Source organism: Rissa tridactyla, chromosome 1, assembly GCF_028500815.1.
Source record: "Rissa tridactyla isolate bRisTri1 chromosome 1, bRisTri1.patW.cur.20221130, whole genome shotgun sequence".
Lineage (NCBI taxonomy): Eukaryota > Metazoa > Chordata > Aves > Charadriiformes > Laridae > Rissa > Rissa tridactyla.
The window spans coordinates 162,849,372-162,874,656 of record NC_071466.1 but is presented as its reverse complement, the minus strand read 5'-3'; the positions used below and the strand labels follow the sequence as shown (position 1 = coordinate 162,874,656).

General features: G+C 46.1%; 1 protein-coding gene across 3 annotated transcripts in view; it reads left to right on the top strand.

Moving 5' to 3' along the window:
- The window catches only part of TMEM184B (transmembrane protein 184B), a 31,265-nt gene extending 6,981 nt beyond the window's left edge, over nucleotides 1-24,284 (top strand). Inside the window, exons 2-10 of one of the 3 annotated variants that reach the window (XM_054188472.1) lie at nucleotides 6,547-6,807; nucleotides 9,352-9,517; nucleotides 13,016-13,106; nucleotides 13,656-13,731; nucleotides 16,820-16,911; nucleotides 17,214-17,383; nucleotides 18,613-18,807; nucleotides 19,695-19,718; nucleotides 20,948-24,284. In XM_054188472.1, the coding sequence (XP_054044447.1) occupies nucleotides 6,607-6,807; nucleotides 9,352-9,517; nucleotides 13,016-13,106; nucleotides 13,656-13,731; nucleotides 16,820-16,911; nucleotides 17,214-17,383; nucleotides 18,613-18,807; nucleotides 19,695-19,718; nucleotides 20,948-21,189 (1,257 nt within the window). In that variant the 5' untranslated portion in view covers nucleotides 6,547-6,606 and the 3' untranslated portion in view covers nucleotides 21,190-24,284. Of the gene's footprint in view, nucleotides 1-6,546; nucleotides 6,808-9,351; nucleotides 9,518-13,015; nucleotides 13,107-13,655; nucleotides 13,732-16,819; nucleotides 16,912-17,213; nucleotides 17,384-18,612; nucleotides 18,808-19,694; nucleotides 19,719-20,947 lie in introns of those variants that run through there. The other 2 variants (XM_054188474.1, XM_054188471.1) reach the window with 2 other exon arrangements.
- Nucleotides 24,285-25,285: the final 1,001 nt, after the last annotated feature.

Genomic DNA, 25,285 nt, shown 5'->3' with positions numbered 1-25,285 from the left:
TGCTCCGCTCATGCTGGCGCTACTGGTTTTATGTCCCAGTGACACTTTTCTCTTGTTTCACTGACTATACTGACAGCTGTTTTGAAAATTGCAACAGGGCGAAATCCCTTCAGCTTTCACACTTCTTACACCTCTGGAGACATAACATTGTGAAGAACTGCATTTGGATCAGAATTTGTTGTGCAGAGAGAGAAGTGCATTAAGCTGATACAAAGCACAGTAACCATAGATTCAGTCACTGCATGTTTTTGTAAATCTTGTCAAATGTCCATCTTCTAGCTGAGCACAGTATTGCTCACGTGCGTTTGCAGTTATGTACATATGCTGGTGTTCGTAGTGCGTGTTGTGGGGTGACTTTCACTGACTTGATGTCAAGAAAGCTTTGCCCAGCATGAATAGTAAAACATAAATGAGTTGCACGAGTAAAAATGGCATGCCAGGTCACATACTTAACTCAGGTTGTTTTGGGAATGCTGCTGGAGAGCTTAAAAGTGCACTGTTGGGACCTTTTCATGTCTCATAGCTAAGTAAACTAGATGCCACCCCAGAGAGTAAAAGTAATTTAAGAAGTAATGAATTTAAAAGCATTTGATTTTCTTTTATAGCTGTCACTGATTTGAGCTGCACCAGCGACTCTCTCACTGTATAGCATTAAGTTATTTTGTCCTGACTCTCTACCTCCTCTGTTTCCTATCTTTTACCAGATCAGCTGGTGATGCCATGCCTTTGGGGGTTGAAAAAGACTTTAAATCAATTATGAATTTGCAATATATACCTAGCACAATGGAAAGAGCTGATCCCAGTTGGCATTTCTAGCCATTCTTATAATTAAAATAGTCTAAAATAAACCTTGAACCATTTTGTCATGTGTTCTTGTACTCCGTGTAAGTCTAGGGGACATTCTGAAAACCATAAAGCTCCTGCTTTCGCTGATGTAAAGCTCTGGCTTGTGTCCTAATAGATGCAGAAAATTCAGACTCTAAATCACCTACCACATGACACTTCTGCATTGTTCTTTTTGGGTCCAGAATAATGATAATTTAATGGAGAAACTTTTGGAGGGATAAGAAGTTAAGAAGGGAATGGAAAATGGTTTTGTGGTATCTTAACGGAAACAAAGTTCAGCATGGTGGATATTTGAGACTACAGTAAGCGTGGAGTAGGTTTTAAGGAGGAGCAGTTTCTTGTCTTGTAGCTTTCCAGGAGAACCTTGCAGCCAGGTCATGCATGTTTTGTTGGATCATATCTTGTACAGCAGAAGGAGGCTTAGCTGTTAAGACTCTTTCATGGGATAGCTTTGTGCATCATTCTTTGCTCTCTCAGCAGTTTAGAAATTAAATTCTTTTAGCCTCGGAGGAGATGATCTATTTTAAAAACACAGATTGTGTTTGCAGATGGCAGGGAACGGCTTCAGAGTCATGTCGTTTGGGTTTCTTTTTTTGCCGACACCAGGGCAAAGTGAGTGAGCTGTTGCCAGCAGCATAACAGAGTGGGTCTTGCTCAGAGCTGTCAGGCCACTCCTCCTTTTCTGGACTCCGTGATTGAATATGTGTTCAGAAGTACCCCTAGGAACTGAAGGACCAAACTTGAACGTTTCTTCCCTCCTCTTACACCACTTCTGTTGCATCAGAAATGGAGTTTACATATTTGTTTGTTTATCTTTATGTAGAAATAGCTCTTCCTTGGTGGTAACATTTTCCATGCCTTTACGCAAGCCAAAAATGGAGGTTTTTTGTTTTCACTTGTGCCGTATCCCTTCTGTTTACTGTTCTGAGTTTATTTTCGGTAGAAGAAATGTTAATGTTAGAGACAGAAAGCCTCTGTCTCCAAAAGATACAGAATTGGCAATCTGCTTCTGATCGAGAATTACTGCCCTGTCAGTTTTCTGTGGATGCAGGCCCTGTGGACACATCCCTGCCAGCTTTACATTTATGGAACCGGTCTCCATGCAGGTTGGAGCCCCTTCCCTATCAAGAATCTCAGTAACGGTGTTTTGCATCTCTAGGTTTTTATCAGGATAGCTCATGGGATCATAGAATGGTTTAGGTTGGAAGGGACCTTAAAGATGATCTAGTTCCAACCTGCCTGCCATGGGCAGGGACACCTTCCACTAGACCAGGTTGCTCAAAGCCCCATCCAGCCTGGCCTTGAACGCTTCCAGGGATGGGGCATCCACAACTTCTCTGGACAGACGTCTTGATATCAATAGCACATGCTTTGCTTTATTTTCTTTTCTCCTCCTTGCATTGAGAGCATACCCTAATGCTCCTAAAGTGCTTTCAGAAGATCTGTTAGATAAGTTTAAGCTGGTGCTAGGTTGGTGTTTAAGCGAATGCCCTAGCAGTGCAAGGTCCTGTCTTGCTCTAATGTGCGTAACTTGCAGTGGCTTATTGGGAATGGGGGTGTCATCTCTGCATTCCACATCTGGGGTTGTTGGCTATAGACCTCATGCAGACCTAAGCACTGCCTGAAGCTCATGTAGCCCACATACAGGAATCGTACCAGCTGATTCAAGTTTCCTGTGGCCATCCTGAAATACACCTAACCCTGCATCCGAAAGCCCTTTGTGTTTACCCGGATATACTTTTCTGTGTGCATGTTTCCAGTTTCTAAAGTTTGGTGCTTTTCCTGGCTATCTATTCTACTGGTCCTGTTTGGGACGCCCTATATTGCAGGTTACCTCCAGGGGGAGCAAGGTAGTCAGCTGGCGATGGGTAAAGCTTCAAGAGGGAAATTTAGAAGTGTTGAAATGTTTTCCTTTGATATATTTAGGAGAGCCCTCCAGAGAGGGAGAATGAGCGTGCAAGTAATTTTACTTTCCCTTGAAGTGGAAGCAATGAGGTGGTGGTGAAAGAGATGGGCAGAGGAAACATGATATGGCAGAAGAGTAAGGAGCTCTTCAAAATTTATTACGCATTAGATTGGTTTGGTTTGTATTGCATTGGTAATTTAGGTTTCAAAATGCGCCTAATTTGCCATATAGTAATGTCAGGTGCCTTCCTCATGGTTCGGTACCTCGCAGTGCTTGGAATTGTACAGGCAGAGAACAAAAAGATGGTTGTCCCAAGGAGTTAAAATGCACAAGAAACAACAGAGACCATGTAGGCAGCTGGGAGGAGTACACAGAAAAGAGATTGCAGCCAGTAGCCTAACTGCTGTCAGGTTGTTGCACAGCTGGAGTAGCAAAGTGGGAGAATGGAGAAAATCGAGGTGAATATGAAATAGCTTTGTGGCTCTTGGAAAGGACCTTTTTCTCCAGGCGTGAGAGGAAGCAGGAAGGCACGTGTTGTGGCACTGCCATGAGCTGAGGTGGAGGTAGGCGTCCAAGAAACACCTATCAAAACACATTCACTGTGTCAGGTAAGAGGGAAGCTGCTTAACCAGGATGCTGGATCTGTAGCTTGTCAAGGCAGCGTGTTTGCCGTGATGTGCTCCCAGGCACTGCCTTTGCTGGAAGCCTGTTCTAATGATGTACTGGGCTGGTATCTCCTTGCACGGCGGGGAAGAGGCATCTCGGAAACAAGGCCTGTTAAGAGAGTTGCTATAGCCTGCTCTCATGATGTTCTTTTTAGCAAGGCAAAATAGCAGCTGGCAGCCTCTGAGCTGGTGGTAGTGAACGAGCTGAAATCCACTCACCTGGTTAAGGCTCCAACCATCTGTGCTATTATCTATTTCTTAAATACAGTACGGAATTGCTCTTACAGCTTCAGCTTCTTGCATACAGTAGTCTTTCATAATAGCTTTGTGCACTGCTTGTACCTGTCACTGTAGCAGTGGTGTGTGGGACTTCAGGAGATTAGAAGGGATAATTTCGAAGGTATATGTTAATTTTGCAGATTCAGGAGTACAGTGTTCCTTCGTGTTTCACTAGCAAGGACAATGAACTGCAAGCTGATGCTTGGAGCCAATAAAAAGTATCAACCGATTAAAAAGCTGTCGTCAGGGGAAACCCGGAGGAACAGGGGGGTGCTCATGGGTGAGGTGGATTGGAGTTTGGGGTAGGAAAAGAGAAGTGGAGCTCTGGTTAAGACAGTTTGTATATTTTCTTTCAGAATACAGTGCTGGGAAGAGTTATTAGTTTCAATGACTCTGTGAATTAAAGGGGATTAGGTGAAGAATGAGGCATAATCATGTAATTAATAACAGTTGATGTATAATCACAAGGGGGCAGTGTTAAGGTTACATATACAACTTGAACTTGTAAGTGTCCTTGCTTCTGAATACATAACCCTTGTCACGTCAAAATGCTTGTTGATCACTTTTTTGTTGTTTCAGCTTCTTTTAAAATGAGAGCAGAGAAGCAGAGGAATTCCCTTGCAGGTCTTCAGTTCTGCTGATGTTACTGGCATTGCATTGGGGTCTGTGCTGTCGGTGTAGTTTGATTAGCTGGAGCGTGGAGCTCCAGGTCCTGTCCCTCCTGCCACTGGTGTCCTGCAGTAGAGATCCTCCCCCCCATGAACTTTAGGAAGGGCTTAGCAGCTTCCTCTCTTGCATAGCTCCCAAAGTGCACTGGGATGTGCAGGATCGCAGCTGGCTGGACTTTATTTAGAGCTAGGTTAACCACAGGTGCATCTGCTCTGATTTCATTTTAGATGTGCCCTTTGTGAGCTTAGTGGAAGCACTCGCAGCACTGGGAGTGTTCAGTCGCTTCAGAAGCCACTTGTGTAGAAATCCCTTTCTTCTGAAAGCAATAAAAACCTTGCTACAATGTGACATCTCCATCCAGTCTTCATCTCTCCAAATTTTTAGATATAGTATGGGTAATTTAATGTGTGTGTGTATGCTTTGAAACTCAAAACTTAACAGTTATAGTTCCTGTACTGAATCAGGACTGGAAAGGAATTACCCTTCGGTATGTGCAGTTATGGAAAGCTGTAACTCAGAGCAGGGATATTTTGGAAAAAGAACGACTGGAAAGAATGAAGAAAAGCCAAGTTTGGTGATTATTTTGTGAATTAAACCATCACAGTTGTGCAGTTCCATCTATAGTAAGATAATATCTACTTAAACAAATCTGGATACGTCTCAGGATTTGTATTTGTTTTCTTCCCCCTGTGGAAGAAAGCAGCAATGAGGTGGAATGTGGCATAAGTAACATTAGAGTGCTGCACGCTGCTGGTTCAGGTATGTGGTTTGGAAAACCATGTGCTGGAGGGGCCATTTGCACACCCTGGTGTGCATGTAGAAATGATTTGCTCCTGGCCCTCTGCTTTTAAAGGGTGCTTGTTCCCCGATTTGTGCTGTGGCTTTGGATGAAGCAAAGCTGGGGCAGTTCATCTAAGAACGTATGTTCTCTTTCGTGTTCTGCTGTGCCCTGTCAGTAAATGACAGACGTGTCTTTCCCTGCTGCAGCTGTAAACCGTGGCGATGGATTGTTGGCCTTTCTAAAGCCCTTTCCATCTGCTGATTTTAAAGGCCTGCATAGGAGCTATGTCTTGTGCTTTTAAAGAAAAGGCATCCTGAAAACTATTAGGAGGCAGTATTATACACTTCCCCTTGGTAACTGTGTCTTTACTACAACCGCATCAGAAGCAGCTCTTCTAGTGGATAGAACCAATGGCTGCCTGCTTGTGATCTTGGTTTAAGTGGATTATCTTCCTCCAATCCAGAGGTCACATTAAAGTCTGCTTACAACCAAATTGAAAATAATAGCTGCTTTAGATCATAGACCTTCAAGAATTTGTTCCATTGGCAGAAAATAGCTTTTCATCCAGGAAATGACCAGGGGTCATGCTGCTTTGAAATCTTGCATATCTTTGTGTTCTGGGTGTGTTTTCATGGGTCAACTGGCTTTTAAAAGCCAATCAGGTTAAATTCATGTCATATAGAAAGCAATGCTAAGTTAGTAGAATTAATGATAGGCTGGCTAAGCGTACCATGCTATATGGTATTTGGTAAAAACATCACGTTCATGCTCTTATTTCTAGCGAGGAGAACTTTTAGCACATATCCTTCCAATGAAGGTACTTTGGGTTGAGTGTCGTTTTCAAAATGGCAGGGGGAGAGATGGAGATTGCTTGCTGGAGGAACAGGGATGCTCTTCTTTCCCTCTTGCTACACAGTGACACTCTGTGGTGCATGTTCTTTCCTGCTGCTGCTCGTTCTGCTGCCTTCTGGATGAAACCATAAGACTAAGATTCTGGCTTTTCAGGACATGTCAGAATAGCCCGTGCTTTCGTGGAGTAGAGCTGTTAACTCAAGTGTGCCCGTTGTATCGAAATCATCCATACTGAAAGAGTTCCTTCTGATCTTAGGTGAATGCTGCATTCATGTTGTTCTTAAATATTTTTATCGCAGAAGGGTGGTGACAGTGGCAGTGTTCCATGATTTTGGGGAGGCTGTGTTGTGAGTGGTAGAGAGGTTCCTGAGTACCACATGATTTGTTGTATCACGAGGGGTGGCAGTGGCAGACTTATCCAGGTCCTGTTCATAAACCATGTGAGCAGCCTGGTGAAAGACATGTGAGAGATGCAAAGCACTGTTACTGTTCGGCTCCTGAGTCCTTTCAGCTGGGCTCAATTGCTTTTTGGTTCTCTTCCTTGACAGGTCTTGGCTCGTGGGCGGCTCTCTTGCAATCCCAACTGGAACCTCACACCAAAAGCCACCATGATAGTGATGACTGACGTCACTGCAGCCCCCAGATTGGGGTCAACTGCCACCACTCCAGCTGTGGCTCCCAACTTCTCCTGGATGCCGGAGGATGGCAGCCCCACGGCTGTGGAGCAGCCAATATTCCTCATGACCACAGCTGCTCAGGCCATCTCAGGTTTCTTTGTATGGACAGCTTTGCTTATCACCTGCCATCAGGTAAAACCCCATCACTCCTACTTCTCATCCTTTTCTTTTCCCCATATGGAGGAACACGTGATACCCTGGCTTATCTCTGCCAGATACAGCTGTGTGATGGGGGTTTACAGACTCTGGAGTGGTACCAGGACCTCTTCTTTGGAGTCTAATATATTGTCTGTGCTGATGAAGGTGACAACTTTATACGAAAGCCTTTTTCTGCCCAGGTTCAGACCATTTCCATAGTGCGAATGGAGAGGAACCAAACTCTTTAAAACTAGCAGAAAATATTTCACCATCTCTTGAGTGTTTGCAGAAAGGTGTGTTATGTCAAGCCATCCTTTCCCAGGTCTTGTAGCTGAATCTAGCCATGTTGTTATTGTGTCAGCTGTTAGCTAAATGATCGTGGTCATCTGTTGTTTGACATACCTCCTTTGATCTCCTGTGCCAGTGGATTCCACAGGCTGAACTCCACTGCGGAAAGGAGTAGCAGGAAATGTTTTATTTTAATTTTTCTCCCCTTCCCTCTTTCTGGGGCAGGTGTCCTGGGGGCCAGAACAAATCAAACCCTGCATCCTGTTCTGTACCTCTCTTTCACGGAGTTGTCATGTGAACTGAAAAACACAGTGGGGAAACGCAAGCCCTGTTATTTATCAACCTGTGTTTTGTACTTGTTTGTCCGTAGATTCCAGAGTGATGACTAGCGTTTAGAAAACTACAGCCTATTGATGGAGTACAGGGGCTAGTGAAGTTCAAAAACGGGTTAGTCACTGATGAATAAGAGTAACATCTGCAGTTTCACCAGCTTGGGTAACAATTACAAGTGCCATGGATCCTCCTATTTCAGAACACAAATTGATTGCCTACTGAGGGTAGAAAGAAATCTTTCCTCTGTAGTATAGCATTGCACACTTAGGCATTAATGCCTTTCTCTGAAGAAACCAATGGAGTTCAGCGCCAGAGACACAGTGTTGATTGAAACGCACTGTTGTCCTGTTACAAGGCAGCAGTTCCTGTGCTCTTATAGGCACATGGATCGCAGGGCTCTTGTGACATCCCAAGGGCAAAGCTTAAAGTCATCTGGACTCCAGTGTCAGCTGTTCCTGTGCTGGGTGAGGTGTGTCACTGGGATTGTCACAAGGAAAAAATATCCCTAAGGTTTGTTAGTTTATTTTCAACCTGGTCTCCTCAGAAATGAGGCTTTTGTGAGCTCCTTGTGGGATGGGGAGAGGAAACAAAAGTATTTTGAGCCCTTCAGTCGATTTTGACCAGATTGGACTAAGAGGCAGGAAAAGATGAGCAACAGACAGCTGGGGAGAGGCAACCCCCTCTCCCTTGCGAGGGAAAGGCAAGAGCATCAATGTATGCTTTGTTGGACCTTGGAAAATCCTCACAGCACCCCAAAATGCATGTTGAAGCTTCAGAAAAATGCTTGTGCCTCTTCAGGCAGCAAAATTGGTCAGTCATGAGGCATGTATGTAGTAAACTAGCTGTTATTAATCCCAGCAGTTAGGGCAGTCGCTTGATGAGGGTTGCCGTACGGAGGCCTTGCCTCTGGAGAAGTGCCCTCTGCTGACTCCGTGGCTGACAGAGTGTACCTGCAACTCGTGCTGAAGCTCTGGCTGTGTGTTATTAGGCCATTGCAGGAGTGGTGTTCATCTTCAGGGTAGGCTTGAGGTCAATACCTTTCCCAGGAGGTGAGTATTCTATGAAAAAGCATTTTAGGTGTGGGATTTAATGATGACTAACAAACTGTGAGCAGTGGGAGTGGATAGGGTGGGGACATTGCAGTCCCCTCAGCCAGTGACTTAGGGGGATTAGCGTGTGTGCAGACAGACAAAATAAGTGTGGTTGCGTGGTTCCTTTGGTGCATGAGCTCGGTGCTCACTTGATGGCTGACGCTTTGTGGCTGTGCTGTCATCAGTGTGCAGAATGGCGCTTTTTGAGCAGACGGGCTGTGGCTTATCAGTTCTTGGCACTGCTGTGAAAGGCACTCTTAGGTTGTTTCAGGTGAAAGTCTTGAAAGCATCCAAAACTGCCAAGGGCTCTCTTAGGTTGTTTCAGGTGAAAGTCTTGAAAGCATCCAAAACTGCCAAGAGGGAGAGTGTTTACAATAAGCATGCGCTTAAGTGCATGCTCCTTCTCTCTTCAGAGACAAGCAGCCTGCAGTGTTGTGAATCTTGGGTACTTAAAACAGAATAGCAGCAATATAGGATTGATAATTAGAAGAAAAGGTATGAACAAAATATGGGCAAGGTGGTGATGATAATAACAGTAAATTAATTCCCAATGAGAAACTAGATTAGAAATGCCTCCCACTTCCTTTTCCTCCTTCTTCCCACTCTCTGCAAACTAAGGGACGCTGTGTCAATGCCATATGATAGCAGTGATTTTTTTTTTATTTTATTTTATTTTTTAATGTTCATCACCTTGAGGTTGCCGGAGGCAATCAAGAGATGATTTACTGAGGTTTTTTTCCTGGTAGTCCAGTTGACTCTTCACTTCCACTTTCTCCTCTCTGTTCCATATACCACTGATCCTGGTCTCCCCTCTCCATCTCCTCAGATCTACATGCATCTCCGCTGCTATAGCTGCCCAAATGAACAGCGCTACATTGTTCGGATCCTCTTCATTGTGCCCATTTACGCCTTTGACTCATGGCTCAGTCTCCTGTTCTTCACCAATGACCAGTACTATGTTTACTTTGGCACAGTGCGGGACTGCTATGAAGGTAAGGAGGGGTCAGACAGAAAATACGGGGGAGGTGGGAAGTCTTTGCCCTGAGAGAACTTTTGCTTCTGGTTTGGGGATGTGGAGAAGGCATTACTGTCACCTACCGAGACAAAATTTTACAGTGTGCCTCACTGGGTGACCATGGTTTGCTCAGTTTTGGTTTCAGCATGGTTCACTGAAAATCATAGAATCATAGGATGGTTTGGGTCGAGAAGGACCTTTAAACGTCATCTAGTGCAATGCCCCTGCCATGGGCTGGGACATCTTTCACTATCAGGTTGCTCAGAGCCGTGTCCAACCTGACCTTCTCCCTCGCTGGCCTCTGAGCATGACAAGATGTGTTGAGCCTTCCCTTCAATGTTCTGTAGAGACAAAGTTTATTATTTTCTTGGGTCTTTTGCTTCAGGAACGTGTAAAGCCAAAAATCTGATTCTAGCGGGGTGTTTAAAGCAAGGTACCGGTTACCTCCTGGTTCTTGGACAAGCACTTACTTAGCAGCCAGATGCTTGCTTTGTCCTGTTTTCCTGGTGCAGTATGTTAGCGGCGTATTCTTCTGGTCCCATCCTGTGGCTGCTTTTGTGATCACACAGGGTAGCACAGCTACCACATGCTGGTGTTGGTGAGGTGTGAAGTGCTTTGGAGTCCTGTAGAAGACAGGGTGCTGTGTTCAGGATGAATTACCAATTATAGAATTTTTAGTAATCTGCTGCGGGTGATACCACTAGTATTTTATGCGAGGGAAACATTTACTCTTCAATAAATGCTGTCTAAACTGCCCTCCTGATCTCATCCAGAAAGGAGCGTTCTGCCCATCCAACAGGAGAAACTGCACTCTAGCAGTGTATTTTTGAGGACAGTTTATCGTTATACCCTCATTAAATCATAAGTTGCTGGTGCAGTTGTTTTGGCAAGATCTGCATTGCAGAGAGGTGCCCCTGGCCATGTGAACACATTAATCAGCGGAAGGGACCAGCAGGCCCTTCTTCGCATACAATGACAATGCTCTGGGATGCAGCAGCAGATGGCGAACGTGTGCATGTGATTCATAAGGCATCTTTGTTTGGGCCTGGGTTTTTTTGTTTTGTTTTTTTTTTTTTTTTTTCTTCCCTCCTTCCCCACCCTGTGCGTGTGTGTAGGTCTAGCAGGAAGCCTGCTGCTCTGCAAAACTCCTCTCCTAGCAACAGCCAGTATCTCTCTGCCTAGCTTGCTCAGGGAGTTTGCAAACATCTGAACATCTGCTCAGGAGGCAGCCCATGCTCCAGAGTTCACCTCAGCACATTGGGCTGTGCAAAAAGACCACAGGTGGAAGTGAAAGCACCTTTGGTCAGCAGGTTCTCTCCCTCACTTTTTCTGGGGACTGCTTTGAAACAGCCGTTTTGTTCTCTGCTTTCCCTTGCCATCCATCTTATAATTTCATTTTTGGGAAGGTATTAGGTTGCAAAATGGGGGGAGCTCTGTTAGGGAACAGGGGGACCTGGTTAATAAATTTCGAAAACTGTCTTGGGCTGTTTATGGGCTGCATTTCATAGTGTGCGTTAGGATGAACATATTTTGGTGTTGCTTTTTCATATGACTCTGCTTCTGTACAAACCTGAGTGTCAGTAAGACTGACACAAGTAGACATTTCTTTTTGTTACGTTGATGTCATGAGCACCATCTGATGAATGTGGATGATGAATGGGAGAAGAGTTCTTTTGGTGGTGTGGTGAGCTTTGATAGTTAGCTAGTTAGCATTCATTTCTTTTGGGGATGGAGGGGCAGATATTTCCCTCTCCTTTATTTTTTTTTTTCCTTGTCTTTTTTTTTCTTCTCTTCCTCTGATGTCATCTCTTCTGTAGTGCTTGTGGAATGGGCAGCTGGTATTGTAATGACCACATCAGAGGGCAGGGGTCACTGGAGGACAATAGGAAAAGCACAGCTTTTCTTCCGCTGGGTGCTGGGAGCTGTCAGCTAAGTTGCAGGAAAATTGCAGGCAAAAGGGGTTACCACAGTTATTTAAATAAGTTTTCTATGGTTGGTGTTTTCTCTCCTAATTAAGGCTTTAGCAAAATCATTGCTGTATGAACATACCTAACTTTGTTCATTAACAAGGATTACAGACGGAATAACAATATCCCAATTACATACACAGAGGCAGGTATACCGCTGGCTTTTATGTGCTGTGGCATTCTTGCCAGCTAGGCACACCTACAAGCCATAAATGTAATGTTTTGAGACTATGAGCGTTTTGGGGAGTGTTGAGTATGTCTTTTCCAGGACATAGTTTGGATGCTTGTAGAAGAATTTGAGTTGATGTCTGTCTCTGACTTTGGAAGTTCATCCACATAGGAAAATTGACCTCAGGTCTAATAACTGGCTGCTTGGTGAGGTCAGCTTCTCACGACTGTATATTATTAGGCTTTTGTTCTTATTTCAAAGTTCCTTGAGACTTCTGTTTCCATCCCAAGTTATTTTCTCTTTGTATTATGTCAATTCTGGGCACCAAAACCAGGATTTGGGTGTTGGCATTCCAGGGAATGTCCAAGGACAGACTATCGTAGAAAATAGCACTGAAAGAAGGATCACCTGGTCTGTCATTTTTCACCAAGGAAAACGTGTCAAACTTAGGAGAATAGTCCTTGCCTTAAAAATCTCACAACTGTATGAGGGTCCAGCAGTGATTATAACAAGTCGAGATAGTAGCAGATAGTACAGGCTTACTCTGTGCACAGTTAAATGGGTTTGGATCCCATGAAAAGAAAGCATGTCTGTAGTTATGATGAGAACGCTCCCCACAGTGTCGTCCCCTCAGTTTATATATATCAGCAAAACTGAGACTTGAAGAGAATTGAAAAGGGGCAGAGTATTAGCAGTCAGTCTGAGAAGACTCTTCCTCATCTGTACTGGTTGCTGGGGAAGGCAAAAAACAGGTGGCTCAAGGCGAAGGCTGTTCAGTACACAAGAAGTTTCAGCTCTCTGAGGAGATGAAGCACAGAGCCTGTTTTTCAGAAATCTCCACCAGACATGAAAACAGAGTCTCACTGATTGGTAAAAGCCCTCTGTTTCCCCAGCTCTTATGTCTATAGTCTAGTTACCTCGGAAAGAGAAACTATGTTCATCACCTAAAAGGTTAAATACAGGAGATAAGATATGGTTGATGAATCAGAGATAACTTTTCCAAATTATTTAGTACCAGTGTAATGTCCTGGAATAATGCACAGGAACCCTGTAAAGAACGTCATCTTACAGATGCCAAGTAAAACAGTTTTAAATGGTCCTGTGACCCTTTTGGCATGAGTCATGGAACTGGCCTGGGACCTTGGCCAAACTCCAGTTTAGATAGTCTTGTGAGTGCTGAGGTAGGATGATAAATGCAGTGAAAATAATCTGGAGTGCTTTGAAGGGAAAGATGCTGCATAAGCAGTCCCTGCTAATGTTTGGTCTGTTGCCTGTACTCTTGGTCCTTCCACCTGTTTTGAAGTTGATTGTCATTTTACTCTGATTGATGTCTTTGCAGCCTTTGTAATATACAACTTTCTCAGCCTCTGCTATGAATACTTGGGAGGGGAGAGCTCCATCATGTCTGAGATCAGAGGGAAACCAATTGAGTGAGTATTTATTGTGCTTAAAGCATGATGCTCTCCTCCTCCTTTGCCCACCTATTGTGCCTCTATCCCTACCCCAAAAAACTGTGTCAGGTGACAAATGTCTGCTGGGACTGAGCACTATGGATGGTGATGATTTACCAGTATCCTGCTTTGAGACACGTCAGGCTGATCACATCCTCTTAGGCAAGCTGAACTGATTCACAACTTTTCTGGACACCTGCCTACTCCTTTGTTTCTTTTCTTACTCCCTTCTCCTCCTTTAAATCTTTTCTGTCTTTGGTTGGCTGTGTGTGCTTCCTCTAGCATCTGTGTTTCTCCCCATGCTATTCAGCTTAAAAAAAAAAAAAAAAAAGAAAAAGATTGGAGTGTGGAGTCAGGATGTTTTTAAACATGTCTCTGAAAGAGGGTATGGCTGTAACTGTAATCACAGTTGGAGAAAGCACCAGTCTTACAACTTTGCTACAGAGAGGTAGACAAAGAGGGTAGGAATCTTGCACTCTAGCCCAAATCTTGCTTCTGAACCCTGTCATCTTGTGTTGGCTCTTTCAGGTCCAGCTGTTTATACGGGACTTGCTGCCTGTGGGGAAAGACCTATTCGATTGGATTCCTGAGGTTCTGCAAACAGGTACAGGCTGAAGGAACTGTGCTGTCCTCTAGAAATTAATGAAGTGTGTGTGGGTGGCAATGGTGCCTTTTGCTGATAAACTTCTGAGATGAGCACTCCTTTGAGGGGTTTTATAATATTGTTTTGAGAGGCCTGTATACTGGTGAGAAGGGAGGGTGTTTCGAGGTTGGTTGGTTGGTTTGTTTTGAATGATCTTAACATTTTTCTACTCGACCCTGCATCAGGAAGGCCTTAGCAAAAGGCCCAGTTTATCTTCTGGATCTGATGTTAGCCGTGGGAAGAAATTCTGATTGTCTCTTCCCTTTCTGGATTGCAGAGGTCCCAACTTTAAGAAATTGATGGCTGTGTTGTGTTGCAGACACCCCACAGTTGTGTAACAGCCTCCTGAATTCCCAGTGCTGCTGTTGTGGTTTGGAGTTGAGGAGAGGGTGGGGGTTAAGCATGACACAACGCTTCGTAGGAGGAACCGAGTATTGCTCACCATGTGTGTCTGTCTGCTGAATTGGGGATGTTGAGGGGGAGATAATGGGGGAGATCTAAACCTCGATACAGCCCTTGTCTGCTCATCCCAGGTCAGTCACCTCTGGCTGCCATGAAACAGCAGGTGAGTTTCAAGGCTTTGCTCACTTGCTGAAATGAACACGTGAGGTTTCTCTGGAGACAGCATGAAGCAGGTCTGGTTCTTTGAAAGGGCTCAGGTCACTGTAATTCCAGTCACTGGGTCTAGATATCTGTCCTGGCTTCTCCACATCATGTCCCATCTTCTGTGTTTTAGCAATGTGCAGGAACATCAAGGGTACAATGCAGACTCATAGTAACATCTAGTGTTAATCTCTGCAGCACAATTGTCCTATTTCAAAGGACCACATCTTTCTTTTCCCTGTTCTGTTTGTCGCATGTTCTTTCCTCATGGCTTTCCCGTTTTCTTCCCTGATACTTTTATTTTCTAAGCTGCTTCATCTGATTTTCTTGGGCTTCATTTGTATACCCCATGTTTGATTTGATGCATTACCTATTCTTTTTGCTCCTAATGTTAACTTTTACCTTTAAATATGTCATAAGCAAACATAACACCCATCAAGGTAAAAGGGTACTGGAGAAATAATTTCCTTGGACCTCTTGTTTCTCAGGTCCTACAGCCTCTGGCAGTTACCTCCACATGGGCTGCATCTGGCTGCGTTCGGAAAGTTTTTTTCACAACAATGAAGACAAGAAGCACTTTTATCGGGGGGGGGGCGGATTCTGCCTGATTCCACAAATCCTCAGCTCACTTGGTGACTCAGGCTTAGGTGGATATTTTGCTTTTGCTTTGCTGCTATCTGGCAGCAATTCTTCTAGTCAGGCCTGCCCTTTGCAAACTGCTAGCTCTGCTGTGGAGGCTCTGAGGGAGGTGTCTTGCAAAGGGATATTTAAGTACTTACGTTCTTCTTGGCTCAAGCTTAAATGTTGTCCTGGTGAGAAAGCTTCGGCACCAAGACTCACTTTCTAGTACTTCTAGACTTCCAGGATTGCTGAGGAAGACCTTTCAAGGCAAATTCCTGGGTAGCTTGGTGCAAAAGGGCAACAGAGCAGATCTTGGTGCTGATCTGTGCAGTATCCACCATTGTGGTGATCAGGAGGAGGAACATGCTGGAGGGAGTACTTTGCCCATTTTATCCCTGCTCTAAGCATCTCCAGCACTCCTGTTGCCTCCCACCACCACTTGCCCGTTTTCTGCTCTTTCCAGTCCCTTTCATCCTGAAAGAATCTGTGTGTTATAACCATTCCTTCTTTCCATTTTCGCCCCCACCCCAAGCTGTTCTCAGGCAGGTGCCTGTGGTGGGTCAGTCAGTCTGCCTGCGTTGCCTGCGGCCTTCCAGCAGTCGGGTGGTATGCTGGTGGCTGTGGTGTAAAATCTGGACAGCTTGTTTCCTTAAAGATGTCTAGATCAAGATTCTTTGCCGGGTCTGTGTCTGGTGACCCTCACAGATCAGTCACACACCATCCATGTGCTTCCCATATGCTGCAGTGTCTTCTAGGGAAGCAACTAAAAATAGGACGTGGTGGTTTGAATTGCGAGGAAATGGTTAAAACATCCCCAGATTGGAAGGAGTGGAAGCTCAGAGGACAGAGTTGTTTACCAATTAACTTGACCTTTTCCAGTTCACGTATTTACAGTGACTCACTAACTGGCATGTGCTGGGGTTTTTAATCTCCTTGAAGTCTTATGACCACTAACAAATTGCATCGTATCCAAAGCAATGATTCCTGTTTGGTTTACCTTCTTTCCATACACAGCCCGCCCCACATGTGCGCAGGTCAGTGCCTGCCCAGGCTCTTCCAGTCTCCTTCAGGGAGACACGAGTGACGTTTTTAGGGTCACGACCCTCCACTTTCTTAGGACCTTGAAGATGAAGAAGGTGGCTTTGAGAGAGGAGTTGTCCTTTCTCAGTGATTTATACTGGCAGAATGGACAGAGCTGATCCCAAGTGCCACAGAGCCTTTGGGGAGATTCAGTAGAGGTCGTGTGGCTGACAACAGAATAGTTCTTAACTTTTGTCTGGCAACACACATCACTGTATACAAAATGCCTTAATATGGTGGCAGTTGTCAAAGTTCCTCCTCAGAGAGCTGGTTGCCACTCCTGTCCAGGAGACCTTCTTGCCTAGCTTTATGGCAACTATGGATTGGAGTTTGCTTCCCTTCCCTAGTATCCCTTTGTTAAACTTGCTGCATTCGTATCAGTGTGGGATTTTTTTGCTTTTTATGATGTTACTGTGCATAAATATGCTGCAACACAGCCTATGAAAAACAGCCTTCGAAGAGAACAGCTGAGCAGCTTCTAGGAGGAACTTACAGCGAGGTTTTTCTTCACATTCTGGACAAGTAGATAGCACACATACTTCTTTTGAATCTTCTTTTATCTCCTTTTGGGTGATGCAGTCCTCAAGCACAATCGGTTAGCAAGTGGTGGGGTCAGACTCCTTGTTGGGGCTGGATTGTGTTGCCTTGCTAAGTTGTCCCAGTGGACACACCATCGTGGTGCTGGTTTGGGAACTTGGCCTCTTGCACCTCCTGCCTTCTCATTCTCCCTCTCTCATTCCTATAGGCTACCCTGCAGTTCTGTGTGGTGAAGCCCCTCATGGCGATCAGCACAGTCATCCTTCAGGCCTTCGGCAAGTACCAGGATGGTGACTTTGAGTAAGTTTGTTTGTCTGTCACGCAAGCCTTGGCTGCCCTTCTCTGTCCAGCTGTGCTTATAGTCCATGTATGTGCCGGGCCATGGGAAAAGACAGGGGAACAATGCAGGCTGAACACGCATGTGAAAAAAGGGGGCAGGGAGGGAAAGCCTGTTGGTTTCAGGATTTTTCTGCCTTGGTTTGGGGGAGGGAATGGGGACAGCGAGGCAGGAAGGACACTGGGTCTTAGAACTCTCCAGTGACAGCGGCAAGGGGAAAAGATCATGCTGAGATTTCAGACATACATACATCATCTCTTTTCAGTGTAACCAGTGGCTACCTCTACGTGACGATCATCTACAACATCTCTGTCAGCCTGGCACTGTATGCCCTCTTCCTTTTCTACTTCGCCACACGTGAGCTGCTGAGTCCCTATAGCCCAGTTCTCAAGTTCTTCATGGTGAAGTCTGTCATCTTCTTGTCCTTCTGGCAAGGTGAGCTGCATTTCCCTTCCCTTGGTAGGCACAAAGAGCTCTCTGCAGGGGCTCAGACACTAGAGTTGATAGAGCAGATGCTGATTAATAGCCAGAATGTCTTTCTGTATTATTATTGTATTTGTTTTATAGTCTTTCGTTGCTTTTCTCTGGGAAAACCTGTTTTGCTCATTTTAATCTTTGTTTCTATGTTCCTGAATCCTCATTGTCCCTGTGCGCGTGCATGTGCACGCTCATATCTGCCTGGCAAAATCAGCTGTTTGGATGAAGAGTCCTTTGCATTCCTGGAACAATCATAAAGCACAAGCTGCCAACATTTTATCTGCATGCTGCCATTTTATTGATTAAAGTGGCACATCTAAAAAATTTTAATACTTTTTTTTTAATGCTCTATAAATAAAATTTTAATGGTAAGTCTGTGATTCATGTGAAGCAGCAAGCTGGCTGAATACAGTGTGTGCTGCCACAGAACTGCCGCCAAGCCAGAAGGGCATTCAGAATACGTACACATGATGCAGAGGCACATTCAGAAAGCTGAGATTCCACCTAAGCTTAATGCTTCTTACTAATTGGCTCTAAGCATTTCCCTGTTCAGTGCCCTACTTAGGTTTACTGAGTTGCACTTCAAAGACTAATTGAATAGGAACTTAGGTGGAATTTAGGCTGTTGGAGTATGGTCTATCCTCCCTGTCTACAGACAGACTAATAAGCTGTCTAGTTTATCATCTTGAGCCATCTGGTCACACACTTTCTGCCTTCTCTGGAATTCTTCAGCCACCTGGCTATAGACAGGGAGAAACATCTTTCTTGCAATGGTGTGTCAAAAACACTTTATGCTTAAATGGGAAGGTCTGTTGCTTCAATTTTTGCTCCAGCTAATGGAATTGCTGAGATCACAGAAGTGCTCACAGAAATATCTGACTGTTTCTTACCCACTGGGACTTGATTAAGTCCTGCAGCAGCTAGTTCCACAGATTACACGTCAGTTGAGAATAGAACAGGGACAGTGCTTGAATACTCTTTGCTTAAACATATTTGTCTCATTTATTCCTCCTTTCTCTGTTGTACAGGTGAGTGTAGATGGGAGTATCTAGCCTGCTCTGTTTGTAGCTCCTGTGTTAAATGGGTTTGCATCTAGGACATACAGCACAGACAGCTATTTTCATTCCTTATAGCTAATATGTGATCGTGTTTTCTGCACATTTACATGAGCTTTATGCTTTGTTTAGGGATGCTGTTGGCCATCTTGGAAAAGTGTGGTGCCATCCCCAAAATCCACTCTGCCAACGTGTCTGTGGGTGAAGGCACAGTAGCTGCTGGGTATCAGGACTTCATCATTTGTGTGGAGATGTTCTTTGCAGCCATCGCCCTGCGCCATGCGTTCACATACAAGGTGTATGTGGACAAGAGACTTGATGCCCAAGGTAGGAAATATGCCATCACATATGACATGTCTGTTTGGTAGCGAGACTGGGTGGAGACTGGTCCCTCTGGCAGCCAACACACTGATATGACTCCCAACCTGAATGCTTGGAAAACATCGCATCCCCTCCTCCGTGGTGTCTGAACAGATTCATTGCGCAATGGCTCTGCAAGGCAGAAACCTTGCCTAAATTGCATTGTTCCCTTTTCAGTTCCCCAGTATGCCACCCACGACAGCTTGTTGCAGACCTGAGGGCTGCAAGAAGTTGCATCCTTTTGGTAGAGTGGGTTTGTCCTCCTTCCTGTCTCCCCGAAGGGGAACTCCATTGCTCCAGATTGTGCAACAGACTGAAGGCAGGAGGGACAGGGCCTGAAACAGGTTCTGTTTTGAATCTGGCTCAGGAAGATGAGGCTGTGCTTTGGCAATGTGTTTGGCTTCAAGGAGGACAATCTTCCTGTAATGATTTTGAGGGCTGGGCTGCTAGAGTCTTATTCCAGGGAAGAGGGAGATGGATGTTATCTCTGGGAAAAGGAGGATTCTCGTGCCCAGTCTACACAAGAACATTCAGTGTTCTCCAAATACAGGGGTTCCTTCCTGCTGGGGGGGAGTCTGTGCTGAGGTGCAGGAAGACAGCAGCGCTTGGGCAGCGTTCATGTAGATGCTCCCACCATCCCAGCCAGCCCCAGAGGTTTTGGAAGGACAGTGGCCACAGCCGGGGCAGATGAGATCTGTGGGTGATGAAAGAGTAAACTGTTGGCCAGTACAGTGGGGGATGTTTTGGTGGTGGGTCTTGTTGAGTTCTTGTTATTTCCTCTTTCTCTTTCTTTCTCTGTCTCTCTCCTCTCCCTTTTATCTCTCCCTTGCTTTGTCCACTGGTCCCTGATGCAGCTGTTCCATCATATGGGCCATACGGTAGGTACAGCATGCTCTGTGTGTTTGTCTCCGTTGGTTTTAAACTGGGATGCTTTTCTATCCTGATTCCCAGCCTACCTACTGCCTGCTTTGTTCCTTGCTCCCCTTCCTTGTAGGTCTGTAGCTTGACTGCCTCACACAGCTGCTTTAGGCTTGTCTGGATCATAAGTTGTAAAACAGCCCCATGAGCAGTGGCATAACACCTACCTTTAGAGCGTTTCTGTTAGGATTGTGTGAATGTCTCTCCAAAGAGTGGCACCGGCTCTCAAAGGAGGTGGTTTGCTCTCTCACCCCAGCCTACCTTCACTCTCATAATTGCCACAGATGATCAGCGTTGCTTTGGTTGTTTGGGGAACTCATCCCCAGGACTGAGCAGAGCCAGAAGCCCACACTGGAAATGGGACCTAGAAGCCATGAGAAATGGCAGCTCCTAGAAGGACACACAGCCCTCCTCTGTGCTCAGCACTTGGGTGGGACAAATGCCAACTGTTGCTTCCTTCATGGTATCACACTCCACCCGTGGAGTGGTTCTGCCTCTAGTACTGCCTGTTCCCCTCCTTTCCCTCCTATGTGCTGCTTTCCACTTTTATGATCTCTTTCCTGTGGGTACTTCGATACTGCCTATCAGTCTAAATTCCAATGAATGGGAATGGCAAATGCCATTTCTCATATATTTTTAGAATTTCTTTAGTTTTTATCTTCTGAAACCCTTTACAGAAGCACCTCCCTGCCTGACTGTCTTTGTTGCATGCTCAAGCCAGCAACAGGTAGTGTATAGTGGAGGTTGTCGCTGTGGGTATGTCCCATTCTCATGGCACGTCCCCCACTTGGTTTTGAGGTGGATTCACTTGGCTGGCAGAGGCTGGATTTAGGAGCACTACTGGTAAAACTTCATAGAATCATAGAATGGTTTGGGTTGGAAGGGACCTTAAAGATGATCTAGTTCCGACCCCGCTGCCATGGGCAGGGACACCTTCTGCTAGACCAAGTTGCTCAAAGGCCCATCCAGCCTGGCCTTGAACAACTTGAGGGATGGGGCATGCACAACTTCTCTGGGCAACTTGACACCATTTGTGTGGCGTTTCCTCAGCAGCTGCTTAAGGAAGTCTGTAAAGTGAATTCTGCAGGATCTAGAAGTGCATGTTCCCTGTTCTCCTTACCTTCATGTTAAGGGGTGTGGGGAAGGCGGCAGTATTCTTCACTTGTCCCTCCCTGTCTTACCCCAACAGGTCGCTGTGCTCCCATGAAGAGCATCTCCAGCAGCCTCAAGGAGACCATGAACCCCCATGACATTGTCCAAGATGCGATCCACAACTTCTCCCCAGCCTACCAGCAGTACACCCAGCAGTCAACACTGGAGCATGGTCCACCCTGGCGCAATGGCAGTCATGTTATCTCGCGCTCCCACAGCTGCTCGGGTGCCCGCGACAACGAGAAGACCCTCTTGCTGAGCTCCGATGATGAATTCTAGGAGGGGAAACTCCCAGCCCAGGCTGTCATTTTCCTTCTTTTGTTGTTTTTTTTAATTTTCTTTTAATTTATTGAAGCAGAAACATGCAAGTCATATCACTTCCTAGAGAGTGCAGATTGCAGAAGTGGGCACTTCCCATTAGCTTTTGTGGGTACGGACACGATGAGCAGTGTGGAGGTGAGGGAATGGCCAGGACTCCATTCTCGAGCCCATTCCTTACAGCAGCAATCGACTGGAATTAATTGAAGCAAAGCTCCAAGACTGGGGGCTTCAGCCTCCCACACCTGCCCAGCTTGATGTGGAGTGTGACTGGCCAGTGCCTGGAGTTGTGGCCAAAAATGTTTTTGCTTTTTTTCCAACTGGACAACCCGATTGCTTTGTATTCCTCTTCCTGAGTGGTTGATATAGGCACAGTTTTCTCCCCCAGCTCCCTGGTACTAACATCTTGGTGATCTTTGGGAAATGGGAATAGGATGCAGCGATAAGCATTCCTGAGGACCAGATCGGAGATTGGTTTCTCTTATAGCCATTGCCTTGAATGCTTAGTAAGGACCATCTGCCCCCACCCTCTTCAGCACCTGGTTGTGCAGTCCTGTACCTGAGTGAGGGAGGGGGAAAAGGAAGGGACTTTATTCTTGTTCCTCTGCTCCCTGCATCCCTTCCTGCTCCCCATCAAAGCTGATGCTTGTTGAAGCTCAGTAGGGATGGAATTGCTGTCTCTCAAGGGTGGGGTTTTCTAATCACCAGGCGTCCAAGCTTCCTATCTCCCCTGCATTCCTGTGGCGAGAAGCCTCTCTGGAGCACCTCTCACCTGCTAACAAGACCAAGGATGGGCCGTGATAGGTGGTGGAAGTTTGTAGAGCTCTGGCCCTTTCATCCCTCTTTGGGAAAGGAAGATATGTAAACGCTAAAATGTTTTTTCTTCTTGTTTCCTGTCCCCCACCGACATAGCTTGCACCATGTAGCTGCCAGAGCAGGCCCTGGTCTCTCACAGGTAGCTTTCCCCATGCTTGTCATCACTGACTTCCCCTGCCAGCTGCACAAGTTTTGCCCTTAGGCTGGAGTATTCAGGAAGGGATGTTGCACACTCCGTAGCTGTTCTGGCCAAACTGGAGCAGACTTGAAACCTGACATGACTTGGCTGGTTAAAACTGTCCCTCTTTATTTTCCCAGGCAGCAGTTCCTGCTGCTGCTGCACATTTCACAGACCCTGCAGCAACTGCAATGCTATGGAGGGTGGAGCCAGCATCCATGGGAGTGGGAAAAGCTTCCCCTTACTTTTCTTGGGTTTTGGACTGGCCCCTAGGTATTTAGTGGAGCCAAAATAAAAATGATCTCTCTGCAGATCTATCCAGGGACCAGAAAATGCCTCTTGCTTACTTAAAATTGTCTAGGGGAGGAGGGGGGAGCACACTCAGGTGCTACAGATGGGATGCCCTGACCCCCAAGCAGGAAGCAAAATGGAGAGGTTGGAGCAAGCTGCTGTGTTCTTCTTGGCTGTAGTTTCTCTGTTCCTCTCCTGCTTGATGCCTTCCCTGCCATCAGCAGACCCGTGCGTTTCCAGATTTGCCCCTCATGGCTCTGCTGGGAGAACTGGGGTCTGGTTTACTGCCTGGAGTTTACCTTTCCTCTTGTGTCCTAATTTATATGCTTGCTCATTCACTTTCTCAGAAGTGACTGTGAGTGAAGAGCACCTCATTTCCTCAGCACCCCTGCCAGATGTGTGTGGTCAGGAGCAGGGGGGGAAAGGGCTTGAAGAGAGGCAGGTTTGCGCCTGCTATGAGGACAAGCCCGGGGAAGGCTTAAGGACAGTGTCTCCTTCTGTACTGGCGTATCTGGGGGGACGATGAAGCAGGTGGGAGCAATGGTGCTGACTCTTGAGGGAGCTGGGTGCAAGGTCAGTGGATCCAGCGGCTTTTCTGCTGCTGGATTTCCCCTTCTGCACCCATCCTGCGAAGCCATGCGGTTAGTTACTGCTTTTCCTCAATCTGTCGCTGCGTAAGTGGACATGCAAATGCTATCTGCCAGGCTTTTGTGTGGGCTTGGTGTAAAACTCCTTTTCCTCATGCCATAAGCCAGTTGGAAAGCAGGGCTGAAGACTGAATGGGCTTTCCTTCCATCTTCCATGGCTTTAGCGTGAGGTATTTATGTTGAACTTCCCCTCTCTCTTAGGAAAGTGGAGTGTGGGACGTGATCCCTTCCTCCCCTTTCCTTGCATTTGCAGGCCTTGATGATGTCCCAGTGTCGCTTCGTTGGTGACTGTCCCCAATCTTTGTTGCATTGGGTGGCTATCTGAAATCTCTGGGCTTGCCCTGTTGAGCTTGAAGATGAGCCAGGCTTGGGGGAAGCGTTTTTTAAAAAATTATTTTGAAATGTATGCTGCATATATATGCTGTGCAGAGGATTCTGGATATTCTCAAAGCTTCCTGTAGTGGTTTAAAGTATAACCCTTTTGCACTAGCTGCCTTTGGAATAGCCTGATGAAGAACTAGCACCCAAACAACAGCCAGCTGCCGTGCGTTATAATTTTTATATATATATATAAAAAAATATATATATATAATTTTTTAACACCACACAAAATCATCTCTGAGCTTCCTGCTCTCCCTCGCAACAGGTAAGTGCCGGAGCAAGGACTGGCTCTGAAGCTGCTCTGGCTTGGAGGAACAAATATAAGACCCAGAGCTTTGAGACCAAGGAGGCCAAGGCATCCGTGGTCTTGCAGGTCTGCTTGTGGTAGCCCAGGGCCGCAACAAACCTGTTGGTTCCAGAAGTAGGCCCTTGGAGCTGCTCTCCCTCACCTGCTTCCCTTCTCCTTCCTTCCTTCCTTCTTTCCTTCCTTTTGGTTCACCATGTAACATACCCATGGGATTTGTTTATTATTTTTCCATATAGAGTAGTTCTTTGTATATAAACAACTGAAAAAAATATGTATGATAAATAAGACAGAGTCACCTAGTTTTGTACCTATCGTGTTTAACTGATGTGAGCTCAGCGACAAGCCGCTCTCTCTATTTTGGTCTTTGTGATGTTATACTCTGCAGAAATGAGCAAATATGATGACAAATAAAAATATAGAGATAATATAGATTGTACTTAAGCTGCCTCCGCGTGGTGCTGTCTGAGTGATTTCTCTGAACTGATTTTGAGTTTTTGCTGGTTGCAGGGGCTGAGGCTTAGTGGGTCAGTGTGTCCTGTCCTCCTCTTCACGAGAGGAAGGCTTCATGCTGTCTGTCTATGCAGGAGCTGAGGGAGAAGCAGTGCTACAGCAGCCTGGGAACCAAGACAGGAGCGAAACCCATTTGCCAAAAACCTGGAGTAGAGATGAGTCCTGATGTTGGGTTCGGAACACCCATGGGACGAGGGGGGCTGCTTTCTCGGAGATGAGCCCCAGCAAACAGCAGCTCTGGGCTTTTCTTCCACGAGTGGTGGTGGGGCTGGGGCGGTTTGCAGTGGAAAGAGGCAATGAGAACGTAAAACCCAGAACCACCACGTCAGCACTTCAAGCTGGTGGGAGGCTGGGACCCGGGCGTCAGGGGAACACGCTCATTGCTTCCGCCTCTGCTGCGAGGAAGGGTGGCTTTTCCCCACAGGGAGGAGGTCGGGCTTCACCTCTGGGTAAGGCACCTGCCGCGCTTCCTTCCCCTCCTGCCACCCACGGACACGAGCTCCCTGCTTTCCTCCTCGCCGTTCCCGAGTCAGGCGGTGAGGTCAGGCGGCAGGGAAGTTCTTGGGTAGAGCTGCCCTGCTTGCACCTGCCTCTCTTCCTGCACTGGAGGGAATTTTTCTAGCGAAAAGCAGCATCTTTCCTAGGAAAAGCTGATTCAGCGCAGCTGAACTGCTTGTAAAAGCAAATGCTTGGGGGGGGTAGTGGTGACGGTGTTCAGCATTAAGCTTGCTTACTGACCCTTTTCCTTCCAGAGACTATAAAATCTGTGTTTGCTCTAAAAAGTCATGAGCTCTCTCCCCTCCCAGTCTTTTTTTTGGGTGCAATCTTCAACATGTCCTGCAGCAAAGCTAGAGGGAGCTAGAAAACCTGGTCCCACTGGGACACAGCCCTCTCCTGAAGTTCAAGAATGACCAAACACACTCTCAC